The following is a 13395-nucleotide window of genomic DNA, read 5'->3' as shown; positions in this document are numbered from 1 at the left end:
AATGGGAATGTGTGGGGTAACTGTTCTAGTTGGACTTACTAGTTTAAGCAGTAGGAATTGATTCTGGTTATTTTAAGGTATTATACATTTGTTGACATATTGGATAGCTCAGAACTTAAGAATCAGAGCCAAATAATTAGGCCATGGTTATAGTTCATTTGGAACACTTCTGCTACTGGCCTTAGACACTGAATGATATGGTGACTGTTAGGGAAATCACTGCTTCTGGGGACTGGTTGTTGCTTGCATGTGTGTTTAAGGTGTCAGTTTGTAATACTAGCATTCAGATGTAATCCCAGTGATACTTTATATGCTGTTACAAAATACTAAAGAGGTAGAAGTAGAGAAGAGAATCTTCCTTTAAAGAAAGGAGACACAGCAAAATATAGTGTCATTGGGGTTTCCAATACATATATACAAAGAACGTATATGTATACATACACACAAAGAGATTTTTCTTTCTTCATTCTAGGTCTGGATAAAATTGAGTTCTTACAGAGTCATGAAAACCAGGAGATCTACCAGAAGGCCTTTGATCTTATTGAGCATTACTTCGGGACCGAGGATGAGGACAGCAGCATTGCACCCCAGGTTGACCTTAGCCAGCAGCAGTACATCTTCCAGCAGTGTGAGGCTCCTATGGAAGGTTTCCAGCTTTGAAGCAATACTCTGCTTTCATGTTCCTGTGTCAGACCAGGCTACCCAGTCAAGTCCTCTTGTGGAGCCCACAGTCCTCATGGAGCTAACTTCTCAAATGTTTTCCATAATACTGTTTGCGCTCATTTGCTTGCCTTGCGCACCTGCTCTCTTACACACATCTGGAAAACCTCTGGCTCTCTGTGGTGGAATACCCTTCTAATAAAAAGGGTAACCAGAACGGCCCACTCTCTTATGGAAAATCCCTAGGCTTTGGAGATCTGCACTTAAATATTATAAGAGTCTGGGAACATACACATATTAATGTGGCTCCCTTTCTTTGTGGGGGAAAAAGAGGACTCCTCCTCATTCCCTTTAAAGTGGGGAAAAACACTGATATTAAAAGATGAGACTAAATCTTTATCTTGAATTTCACACAACTACTTGCAACAAGGGAGATGTTTAGACCTGTTGTGTACACTTCAGAGTACTTTTCATGAGTTCTTCCACAGTGAACCCTTGGATTACCTGGTGGCTTTTCTAGCCAAATTTGCATTAATCCTTACTGAGACTGGATGGTTTTCTTTCCTCTATTGGCGCCATTCTTCACAGATATTAAACCATCCGCTCCCTCACCTTCAGCCTTCAGTGAATGTGCTTTCTAGTTGTCAGGAATGCTGAAGAATTTAACACTTTGACTCTTAAATGTGATACTGGTTTGAAGATTCCCTTAGAGCAGAAAGGAGAGGGCCACATATTAATTTGTATGGCTATCGCTTCTCTTTGGACTTAAGTGTCTTAGGATTTGGAAGTGGTTCAATTCTAATGCTGGTATGAAGATCTAGAATCCTTAGTAATCGAAACAATATCCTATCATTCAATAAAATAAAAAACAAAAAAAAAATCCCTCCAGTTTTCCCAAACTCAACCAGTGTGACTAGAGGCTGTGTTTCTGCATTAAAACAAATGTTTCAGGCTTTGTGGTCCTGATGAAGGTCCTCATTAAATTGGAAGTTCACCTTAGGTGCTTTTCCTCTCTGTGACTGGCAGATAACACATAATTTTTTTTTAAAGGTAACCTAGGGAAATTTTTTTCTTAGGTGCAGCTTGATTCTAACGTATTCATGCCGCATTATAGGATACCTTTAATGTAGCATCCTTATCTTAAATAACCACCTTCTCAACATGACTTGTTCAACACAAATAAGGGCAGTGATTTTTTTTTTTTTTTTTTAAATAACCTCATTGTTCCCTATTCATTTCATCTCCTACTAGTACTGCCCAGTCAAGTCCCCCCATAAAATAAAAAGTTTTTCTACCTTCTGGCTCATTTAATGATAACTGCAATGTACCTGCAACTGGCGCTTCCAGTACTGTCTTCAGTGATCCACATTTGTGCTTGGACTGGAATGAAAAAATAAGCTTAATTGCCAAGAGAACTGCAACTGAGTTCAATACGACTTCTTGGTGCTAGATGGCCATCTTGACTCAATGTTTGGACACACTATCAGGAGAAGATTTTTTTGTTACGCTGTTCAAAATGAATTCTGAAGGAAAAGTCTCTCACTTCCGTTTCAGAGACTACCCTTTTAAACCTCTTTAATCTTATCCTCTTCTAGAATTCATTATAACCCCAAAATGTAACTATCTGGAAGTTCCCCTGACAGGCTATTCTACATCTCTGGTAAATCCTGCTGAACATTAGGGATATTCAGAGCTTTCATACCTCATCATGTTGTTATTTAAGCAGCCAACTTATGTGACCTGATTTAAACTTTAAAAAATCCACTTCAAAGTAGAAAGATACAAAGACAAAAGGACATTTATCAGCCAAGCGTGTGACGCATTCTTCACATCTAGTCTGTAGTTGTGTCTGTGCTCTGGATGGATACCGTCTGATGTCTGTTACTGATGGAACAGCCACTGCAAAACTAGTCAATTCCCATCTATAACTTACTTTTTCTAGTGCTGCTTTGTGCTGAAAGGACATTTTAGTTTACTGCACTTGACCTGTAAAAGACTTTGATTCTTTGTAATTTTAGGGACAAATTAGGTGGTTAATTTAAAGAAAAACTTTCAATTTTGCCTTTACATCACATTAAAATATAACTTCTTTCAGAAGGGTAATAGAAGCACTGATTCATAGTAAAAATCTTGTTTTTAGCTTTGACTTTTTTTGTGGCTGAGTTTTTTAAACTGTACATCACTGGTAACATGTCATTTCTCTAGGATGTTTTAAATCATATACCTTCTGTTGGATAATTTAAAAATTCTCATTTTGATATTGGATGGAAAAAAGATAAAGCACACAAAATTGTTTCCCCAGATTAGTAAGAACAGCATCCATTGGGAGTTTTTGCCATTGCAGGTGTCTTCAGTGAATGAATTAAAGTCCATTTAACTACTGTGGTCTATTTTCTGTCTAAAATAGGAATTTATATTGCTCCTGTCCTAGAAGTTCATGAGCCATAGATACGAGCTAAATTTTTTTTGCAGTAAAATGGTTAATATAAAATTGGAATTAACTAAAAGGTAAATCCCAGCATAACTGTTGGAATTGGTAAAGTGGCAGCCTTTCTGGTTATAGAAATGAGACTTTAGGAGGTAACTAAGAACTAATTTTAGTTCTCTGCCTGGCAGATTCTATTACTTTGAATTTATTGAAATGTTACTATCATTAAGATGTTACTCATTATAAAAGCATGTTAATTTCAACATAGGAAAACTCTTCTGCAATATTATATACTGATCAGGGGAGAAGTGGCTTGGTTATTCTCCCCTTCCTTTTTTTTTCTTCCTCCAAACTTTCAAAGTATATTCTTTGAAATGAAAGGTGGGGGAAAAAAGCGTTGAAAGCATTTGGAATATAAAGGTACCTTGTATTTGAAGGACCAGATTAGATTGAGAAAAACCAGGAAAGGTTTTAAGATGATAGGTATGAAAAATAGATGGAGAGAGTTTTCTATGGAATACTTTAATTCATGTTCTTGTCACTAAGTAGGACTCTTAACCTTTGTCAGTTGTGCTGTTTTGAAAACTATTGCCCTAGGATTCCATCTGCCAGATAAAGCTAAATGGGCTCTGGGTCGTTTTTCATATTGTCACAAATATAAACAATGACAATTACCCCATAATAAATCTTAATTATTATTCAAAATTGTTGCTGATTTGCCTGAGAAAAAAAATGTAGTATATTTTATACACCAGACTTTGTCAACTAAATCCTGTTGTACATGGCCACTCACAGGCAACCTTGAATTTACTTCTCTAGTGCTAAACATTTCAGTTACTTAAAATCCCCTAGCTTGTGGTTGCATTATGAAAGGGTTTTCCTCAGGTTGAAAATTTTTTCTTTCTTGCTGATTAGTTTTGTGGACATTTCTGTATCAATAGGCAAGTCATTGCTTATTGATATTTTAGGGCTTTGGGCTTTTTATATATACTGGAAATCTTGATGTCTAAGGATGTTTCCCACTTAAGGAAAAGGATTCACTTTTAGAAAGGGGCATTGTTTGCTTTTCATATTTATATCCTATTTTCTACCTCCTACATTCCAAAATTTGCTCATTTGCAGAGATAGGCATACCTATATATGAAGTCTCAAATCTGAATTTTTTGCCATCTGAAGTTAACAGTCACTTTTCTTCTGTTGTTAGGTGAGCAGAGTAAATACATATCTGCCTAGTTGGGAAATATTTTGGCTACCTTTCTCTATCATCAAAAGTTAAAGTTATCAGGATACCTGGCTGGCTCATAGAGCATTTGACTCTTGATCTCAGGGTCATGAATTCAAGCCCCACACTGGGCAAGGAGCCTACTTGAAAAGAAAAGAAAAAAAGTTAAAGTTACCTTACTTAAAAATATTTTAAAAATTAAAAAGAATGAAATATTTGTTTCCTTATGGGGTGCTTGGCTGGCTCAGTTTGTAGAGCATGTGATTCTTGATCTCAGAGTCATGAGTTCAAGCCCCACACTAGGAGTAGAGATTACTTAAAAAAAAGTTCTGTATTTAAGTTAAAGTAATTGAAGGCCAGATGTGGCACCAGTGCAGTAAGTCTGCTCAAATATGGAGAGTATTCGAATAACATGGCTTTATTATCAGAAAAGGATAGGTAATAATAGTGGGTACCAGGACATCACAAGAATGTGTGATAAAGTAAAGCAAATATTGTATGCTAATTTAAAACTACCAAATTCCTACTAGGTATAAAATGCATTTGGAAGTTTGGGGCAAGAAGAAAAGATTAAGGGTAGAAAAAGAAGTCCCAGTCTGTTTTCCCATAAGTCAAAAAGGCAACTAGTCTTTGAGCCTCTGCTGTGTGCCAGGTGCCTGTGTAAGGGCTTCTGTTTTTTCTCTTTCATCCTACAATTGCTCTTTGAGGTGGGTAACTGTCACTAGGACAGAGGTGAGAGAATCAAGACTTAGGAGAATTTACTTTGCCCCAAGGTCACAACTGATAGACACTGTCCAGTGGTGGGACAGAGCCCTGCAGGTTGTGTCTGGAAGAAAGTAGCAGGCATGGTAGAGGTGTTCTGTACCAGGAACTCTCAGAACTGGACTTAACAGCCACAGCTGGACCAGCTTTTTGTTGGACCATTCTTTCTGACTCTGTCATCAGCAGCCTTAAAAGAACTAAATCAGGTATGAAGTTGCTTTTAGGTTGCGTATTTTGGTAATGTAGACCCTCTCAGCCCAAACTTCTTTTCCCTTCTGTGGTGCTAAAATTCTGTATATGACCTGACAAAACAACAGAAGTTAAAATATATATGCAAGTGATTGATTTTGAGTTTAATAGCATAATGGGTAAACTTAGAAACATGTTTCCATTGAACAAACTCAATTGTAGAAGGTATTGATTGACACAGAGAAGGAAAGGCTTTGGAATGAAGAAGTCTGCCTTAGAAAGCAGTGCCATCCATGGACATGAATTTAACACAGCTGACTTCCTAAAGGAGTATCATCCCGAGGAGTATCTAAAGTTAGATCACCTTTTAATGTATGTTGTTGAGTATGTTCTTACTTCATCATTATGACCACTCTATGTTGTTTTTCAAAGTGTTCTTACACTTTGATTTGGAATGGATCTGATGATTCTTTGTACTTGAATGTGGTCTGTCAGGCCATGGGTGAGTGCCTTGCACATAGTAGACTATTCAATAAATACTAAATGACTGAAGGAATATGGATCTATGTGATATTAGTAAAGAGTACGGTTACAAAAGAAAACTCAAAGGAATTTTATGCTGCTGTGTGAAACTAGGAATTAACTCTTAGTGTCTCAACATGTGTTTTATATGTGGTTACCTTTCAGGAGGACATAATTTGACATGAAGTTTACAAAAGTAGACATTGTCACAGCAGTTCATTATATAAAAACAGACCTATGCCTTCTGAGAAAAGTTGTGGGTGTATTTTACAGGATAACTTTATATATATATATCTGAACCCTGTTTGTATATACCAAAAATAGCTTATCAGTCTCTTCTGATACAGTCTAAGGTTAAGAAAAAAAAACTTTTTTCCAGTTACATCCAACTTACGTGGAAGCTGATGGTCAAAATAGAGATTTTTTTTTTCATTTTTACTATTGTACGTATTGCTCAGATTGTACTGGCCAGGTATTTTTTCTGAAAACAGAATCTTAAAATATAACTAGTTCCTGCAGACTACACTGTCATCTACAGTACAAAATGACTTAGTTTACAAATTTATTAAAGCTAGGGTAGATCATTGCCCCTATTTCATTTGCCAATTTGAACAAGTGTTTTTCTCATTCCACAATCAATATACGGTCATTTCTGTCATCTTGAATGTTTATGCAGAGAATAAAATTACTCTCTAAATTCCTTTATACCCATTTAACCTGAAAAAGCCAGTGAAAAACCGCAATATGGATCATTGCCTTCTCTAAACCACTTGGGCCCAGCATTATTTAGAGTGATGGGTGAGGAGAACGTAGAAACCCAGAAGACCAGAGTGGTGGGGAAAGGACAGCATAAGGTTTGAGAGAGATGTGGGCAGGCTGGTGTGTAAACTACCATGTAAAGAGTGTAGAATATTCCAAGATTAAGTTGTGATTATGAGAAGAATCCTCCAGATGTCAACAGTGATTGTGGTTTAGGGATAGACCCAGTTTTTAGATTAACACCAGTTGAGGATTTTGGTGCCCCCTTTCACTTTAAAAAAGGTCTCTGTTTAGATAATTTTTAGGCCACTCCATATTTAGCCCAACTATTTGTATATATTTAAATTGCTAGTGGTCTTAAAAAGTGTACAGAGTTCTTGATTTTTGAGGACTGGATTTGGTTAACTGGAGCTGGCGTGAAGGGAGTCAGTCAAGACATTCCTTAATATAGGAATCACTCCCAGTCCTGACACAGAACTCAAAAAACAGTATTTTAATTAAAAAATGACCTATTTGTGGCATTTCTATTTAGAATATCTGCAAACTTTACTGAGGGGCAAGGGAAATAAACCTTTAAACCATTGAGACCTTGAGTTCTAAAACTTTTATGGAAATCTAAAGAAATCGAATTGATTTCTACAGAGAGGGAAAATTCCAAATTACCTGAAGAAGATTAAGGGCAGCAAAAATAGAAATTATGAAAAACAGACTGTGTGAGGAACTTTGCTTGAGAGCAGCAAATACAAAGCTCTAATTACAGTTTCTGCTCCTTTGGATTTACCTGTATCAGTATTCTCTACTCCTACAAACTCCACACTCTGATTCTCCCCTCCTCCCAAACTATGAAATTCTTAGGCCTAATTCATAAGGACTACAATATCAGGACTACATGTTGATATTAGAACATGACTAATAAAAAGGTTTAACTAGTTACAGTCCTAGCTTTAATTTTCTTTACACAAGTTCCTGATGTTATTTGTAAACAAAAAATTCCAGGCATCAAGAAATGATTTTAATTGTGGAAATTTCTTCAAATTCTGAGAAAATATTAAAAATTATTTCTGGATATTCCTACCAACACATTCTTTTAAATTTCTTTTTTTAAACTCTACCCCTAGGGGCGCCTAGGTGGCTCAGTTGGTTAAGCGTCCCACTTCGGCTCAGGTCATGATCTCGCGGTCTGTGAGTTCGAGCCCCACATCGGGCCCTGTGCTGACAGCTCGGAGCCTGTAGCCTGTTTCAGATTCTGTGTCTCCCTCTCTCTGCCCCTACCCTGTTCATGCTCTGTCTCTCTCTGTCTCAAAAATCAATAAACGTTAAAAAAAAAAAAAAAATTAAACTCTACCCCTAACCTAGGGCTTGAACTCACCGCCCTGAGATCAAGAGTGGCATGCTCTACTCAGTGAGCCAGCCAAGTTCCCCCCATCCCCCTCATTGTTATTTCTAGTGGGTTATTAAAATCTACTCCAGCACCGGGCGCCTGGGTGGCTCAGTCGGTTAAGCGTCCGACTTTTAACCGACTTCGGCTCAGGTCATGATCTCACCGTCCCTGAGTTCAAACCCCAAGTCGGGCTCTGTGCTGACAGCTCAGAGCCTGGAGCCTGTTTCGGATTCTGTGTCTCCCTTTCTCTCTGACCCTCCCCCGTTCACGCTCTGTCTCTGTCTCAAAAATAAACAAACATTAAAAAAAAAAAAAAAAATCTACTCCAGCACCAACAACCCATCCTAGCCCTCATGTCATAGATTTACTTGTCTAATTTTCACTTTCTTTACTCTCCTAGTGCATAGAACAGTTATTGGAAAAATAAGAATTTCAATTCTTTGGAACAAAGCCTACAGTTTGTTCTCTATAGCGCTTTTAAATTTTTTGATGAGTCAATAAAAATGAAAAGTCTCAACAGATGCAGAACTTGAGTGTTTCTAAGCTTCCAGTAAAAATCACACTAATCCAGGCTGATAGGAAAGCAAAGGGAGGAGGAAGAGTTTAATCGCAACTGAACTTTAAGATATTATATAAAAAGGGAACACAAGTTCTCTTTTTAAGATGTTATGAAGAGGAAGGTCCACATTAATAAATAGCTAGGAAGAATCCTAATTTAATGTAATAAATAGATGTTCCAATTCACTTAAAAGATGGTCCTATTCCCAGCACCTTGTTATCCTTATACAATTAACCTGCGCAAGCTAAGACTAAAGTTTTTGTTAATTCCTGTCCAAATTCCAAACTAAGTCGTAGGGTCTTAAAGTAATGAGGTTTTTACTATGTTCGATTATTATACGTGATCTAATTACGTCATTGTGCCTTATTTAAAGGCTAGACTTTCAATGATACCTAACACAAGATAGAAGCCTGTTTGCAAATGCATAACTGTTGACTGACAAAAACATCATTAAGAGATACTTGGGGCGCCTGCTTAAGTTGGTAGAGCAAGCCACTCTTGACCTCCCCTGTCTCCAATTCAAGGTTCAAGCCTAACGATGGGCGTAGAGTTTGCTTTAAAAAAAAAAAAAAAAAAAAAAAGATAACTTGCCTCTAGACCTCAGCTTTGCCAGAGGGAAAACCTTGTAAAGAAAACAGTGCCTCTCTTGAGCACTCTTTACTAAGAGATTACAGGTAAGTAGAAACTCAACAGGCTCCAATCTTTTGGTAAACCTTTCTCTCTCTTTTTTTTTTTGTAAGTATACACCCAACATGGGGCCTGAACTCAGGAACCAGAGATCAAGAGTCGCATGCCCTACTGATTGTGCCAGCCACGTATCCCAGTACACCTATTCTTGTTTAAAGACAGTAACTTAACATCTGAAACGCATATATCGTTTACATAACACTCTCACACTTTCAAGGCCATTAAACTTTTGACCCTCTAAAGCCAATTACGAGTTAACCTTATACATTTCTTAACCACGTTCTACGAATCTGTCATTTTCGGTCTCAAGCACCTGTACAGAGCTCACCTGTTTTCTTATAAAGTTTAAGGCATTAGGAAGTGCTAAAACAAACGTCTGCTCGTTCCCCCCCGCACTACAATGTCATGCTAAGTACTGGCCTTTGGAGGCCCACAACATATACTCTATCCTTCCCCAAACGTTTCGGCAAAACTTTTAAACCAAAAGCTTTATAATCTGGACATAAATTCGGCTAAGCTCCCCTTGCCTATTTTCAGCTTTACGTACACGCCACTAGGCTCTATACCACACGAGTAGAGAGGAGCAGAACGGACGCCACCCGAAAAGCAGAAACTTGGCCACTCACCGGCGTCTGGGGGGGGGGGGGACGGAGGGGGGTCGACGTTGGCTACGTGCCAAATGGGGGCTTAACTTTTCCGCTAAGGGAATCGGAAAATTCAGTCCTTCCTCGTGACACGGTTTCCAAAATGAAATGAATGTTGTTTGTAATATTCGCTGCTACCCACGCTAGCCAGTCAGGTCTGGGAAAAGCCCCGCTCACCTCCTCACTCGCCAAAGGTAGTCAAAGGTATCCGAGGGGCAACCGCGGCGAAGAAGACCGGAAGGAAACGCCGGCGTCTCCTTTTGCGCAAGTGCAGGCAGACCTCTCCTATTGGTCACCGCGGCTGGAGATTGGTGTGCACATGCGCTCTGCTGACCTGCCAGCTGGGTGTGATTGAGGCGGCGGTGCACAGCAGTGTTTATCCGCGGACTGTATAGCCAACCGTCAGGGTCGCAAGTAGTGGTGCCTACACAGGTTTTGTTTTTACGTTCTGAAATCTCTTGTTTAAGCCGTTGATTCATTCATGATTATTTAAATACCGAAAGTCTGTCTGCCTGGTAGGCTTGCTCAGTGTTCTCAAACATTGTGGAATTGAGGGAGGGGCTATGAAAAAGTGTGTAGATCACCCACGCCCCTCGTTGCTTTGCACGGCTTTCTTTATACGTTCGCAAAATACCCAACACTAATACCTTCCTTGCTGACGACGCATAGCACTCTTTTAATAGTATTTCTCAAGTATTTGTTTACAAAGGAAGCAAGGAAAAGGGGACGTGGTCCAAGCCGTGCTGCTGTATCATTGTATATAGTAGTTTAAAGACCTTCCAGAAATTAAAATCACTAAAAGCTGGTTTATTTTTGAATCTCATATTTTTATCTTCATTTTGCTGGGCAGAAAGTCGGAATATTGGGCTGCCTCGTTCAGGGCCGGACGCTTACCCAACCTACTTGGAGCTTCAGAACCATGGCGACAAAGGAGGCAGGAGATGGTGAAGCAGAGTCGAGCCTTCCCTCAGCCAATGGGAGGAAGCAAATGTCTGAAAAACCAAACTATGCTCTTAAATTTACTCTCGTGGGACATACGGAAGCAGTATCATCAGTTAAATTTAGCCCTAATGGAGAATGGCTAGCAAGTTCTTCTGCTGATAAAGTAATTATAATTTGGGGAGCCTATGATGGAAAGTATGAGAAAACACTTTATGGTCACAGTCTGGAAATATCAGATGTTGCCTGGTCATCAGATTCCAGGTGGCTTGTTTCTGCCTCAGATGATAAAACGCTAAAGATTTGGGATGTGAGATCTGGAAAATGTCTGAAAACGCTAAAGGGGCACAGTAATTACGTTTTTTGCTGTAATTTCAACCCACCATCTAATCTCATCATTTCAGGATCTTTTGATGAGAGTGTGAAGATATGGGAGGTGAAAACAGGAAAGTGCCTCAAGACTTTGTCTGCTCATTCTGATCCGGTTTCTGCTGTTCATTTTAATTGTAGCGGGTCCTTGATAGTATCAGGTAGCTATGATGGTATCTGTAGAATTTGGGATACTGCATCAGGTCAGTGTTTAAAAACACTTATTGATGATGATAACCCTCCTGTCTCTTTTGTAACATTTTCTCCAAATGGTAAATATATTCTAATTGCAACCTTGGACAATACTCTTAAACTGTGGGATTACAGCAGAGGCAGATGCCTGAAAACGTACACTGGCCATAAGAATGAGAAATACTGCATATTTGCCAACTTTTCAGTTACTGGTGGAAAGTGGATTGTATCTGGTTCAGAAGATAATCTGGTTTACATCTGGAATCTTCAGACTAAAGAGATTGTACAGAAATTACAAGGTCATACAGATGTTGTAATCTCAGCAGCTTGTCACCCTACAGAAAACATCATTGCATCAGCAGCATTAGGAAATGACAAAACAATTAAACTGTGGATGAGTAACTACTAAACCCTTTAGAAATCAAGTAGTAGAGCCAAGCTGGAAAAAAAAAAAGTTATTTAAAAAGATGGTTTCCCCTTAATTTTGGCATAGTTTTGTATTTCTTTTTAACATTGTCTTACAAGATTTCAGACCTATAATCTAAATTTGTAAAGCAAGACAACTGGAAAAACAAGTCTAGAACCTAGGGCTTCTGACTTTTAATCTGTTATTAATCTCTTATGTCTGTTCCTGAACAGATTCCCATTCTGTTCCTCCCAGTGAGTATTTTAGAGAATCAGTGTACTTGAGAAATATTTAGAAGTAAGGTTCACAAGATAGGATGACTATTAAGTGAGGAGAGCAAGGGAGTTTGGAATAACTCCAGTGTTTCTGATTTGGCAGATCAGATAGATGAATAAGAGCATAAGCCTGGGATAGTGGTGGATTGGAGATGTATGATAGATGCTACTCACACACTTTAAGTGATAGCCTATGTGATGGGGTGTGAAATGGTTCCATGGAATCGAGTCTATAAATTGGGAAAAGTAAGTCATGGTTAGGTTTGCTCTGAGAGTCTAAGAATTTTAAGTTTTTATCAAGATAAAAACTAAAAATAAACCAAAACATTATGTCATTTTACTGAAGAACCTCTCACTACTTTATGTGCCCTCGTGATATCAAGCAAGCTAAATGTCTGAATGAGGTGAGGCTATATTCTCTTCCACTATGTGTCTGACCTACTAACTCCTACCTGTGCTTCAAATGTGGTTCAGAAATCACCACTTTGTGGACCATCACTGCCTGCCTGACTCCAATCACAGCTGACAGCTGAGTTAGGTTTTCTTTTCTTCCTATAGCTTCTGTTATAAAGTTCAGAATATATCTTTTACCGATTTGTATTGTAATGGTTTCACAGGCCATGTTTCCAGTAAATTATGAACTCTGTCAAGTATGTTTTTATTCATTTTTGTATTCTCAGTATTTATAAGGGACTAATGATGAATGACAATGTATTATACCACCATCACCACCACTACGACTTTATTCACTCCTTGCCTGCTTTCAACACATTTTTGGAATTAAGTCCCCATACTATTACTTTTGTTGATTAAAAGTATCTGACCATAGGCTAACATATTAACTTTAGTCAGACAAGGCTTTTAGGAAATATAAAGTGGAAAATGGTTTCTTCCCACTTTCCCTACAGAGACATGATAAACATGGGGGGGAAATCTAGACATTAAGCAAAAAATAATACAATAATTGAAAGTAAGAGGACAAAGCAGTCTTAATTTTTTTTGTATTCTTTAGTATCTTGTAATAGTGCCCATTAAATCTGATTTGCCTGACAAATTCTGAGGAATGTGAGGTATTAGAGTTATTAGTAGAGTATGACTGCCAGGAAGGTATTGTGTGAGGGTACTTGGAGAATGGGGATTAGTTAAGGACAAGTCTGAAATTCTTGGCAAGAAATTTATATTTAACCCATAAAGAAGTATTCAAAGTTACTGAATAGCAGAATGACAGAAAATGAAAAATGATCATGTGAATACTTGTTGCATGGTAACATTCGTGAGTTTTGGTTTAATGAAACTTTTATTATAGTAAATCTCCAAGGTAACACTTTAAAATAATACTTTAGAAGTTAAAAATGATATTGTTCTATGAAGAAAAATACTTATTTTTAAAATAAGTAGATT

General features: G+C 38.1%; 2 protein-coding genes and 1 long non-coding RNA gene across 11 annotated transcripts in view; 2 read left to right on the top strand and 1 right to left on the bottom strand.

Annotated features, from left to right (window-relative positions):
- Positions 1-3041, top strand: part of KPNA1 (karyopherin subunit alpha 1) — a 68597-nt gene extending 65556 nt beyond the window's left edge. For all 8 annotated transcript variants that reach the window (XM_042956393.1, XM_042956389.1, XM_042956391.1 and 5 more), the window contains one exon: positions 473-3041. In XM_042956393.1, coding sequence (XP_042812327.1) covers positions 473-660 — 188 coding nt within the window. In that variant the 3' untranslated portion in view covers positions 661-3041. The remainder of the gene's footprint in view (positions 1-472) is intronic.
- LOC122230538 lies at positions 134-10069 on the bottom strand. Of its 2 annotated transcripts, none has more exons than XR_006207526.1 (3): positions 9991-10069; positions 1989-2040; positions 134-1365 (listed from the first exon to the last, which is right to left on the bottom strand). It is a non-coding gene; the product is annotated as an uncharacterized LOC122230538 (long non-coding RNA). The 2 variants fall into 2 exon arrangements; XR_006207527.1 differs by lacking the exon at positions 9991-10069 and adding an exon at positions 4379-4413.
- Positions 10070-10134: 65 nt separating this feature from the next.
- WDR5B (WD repeat domain 5B) lies at positions 10135-13322 on the top strand. The gene is made up of 2 exons (XM_007098314.3): positions 10135-10245; positions 10664-13322. The coding sequence occupies exon 2, from the start codon at positions 10733-10735 to the stop codon at positions 11720-11722; it is 990 nt and encodes a 329-aa protein (XP_007098376.1). The 5' UTR covers positions 10135-10245; positions 10664-10732; the 3' UTR covers positions 11723-13322.
- The last annotated feature ends 73 nt before the right edge of the window (positions 13323-13395 follow it).

Source organism: Panthera tigris, chromosome C2 (assembly GCF_018350195.1).
Source record: "Panthera tigris isolate Pti1 chromosome C2, P.tigris_Pti1_mat1.1, whole genome shotgun sequence".
Lineage (NCBI taxonomy): Eukaryota > Metazoa > Chordata > Mammalia > Carnivora > Felidae > Panthera > Panthera tigris.
Note: the sequence above shows the minus strand (reverse complement) of the source record. Positions and strands in the feature narration are given on the sequence as shown.

Excerpts from the sequence above, each read along its gene's own strand:
- WDR5B (XM_007098314.3), top strand. The coding sequence starts at position 10,733 with ATGGCGACAAAGGAGGCAGGAGATGGTGAAGCAGAGTCGAGCCTTCCC.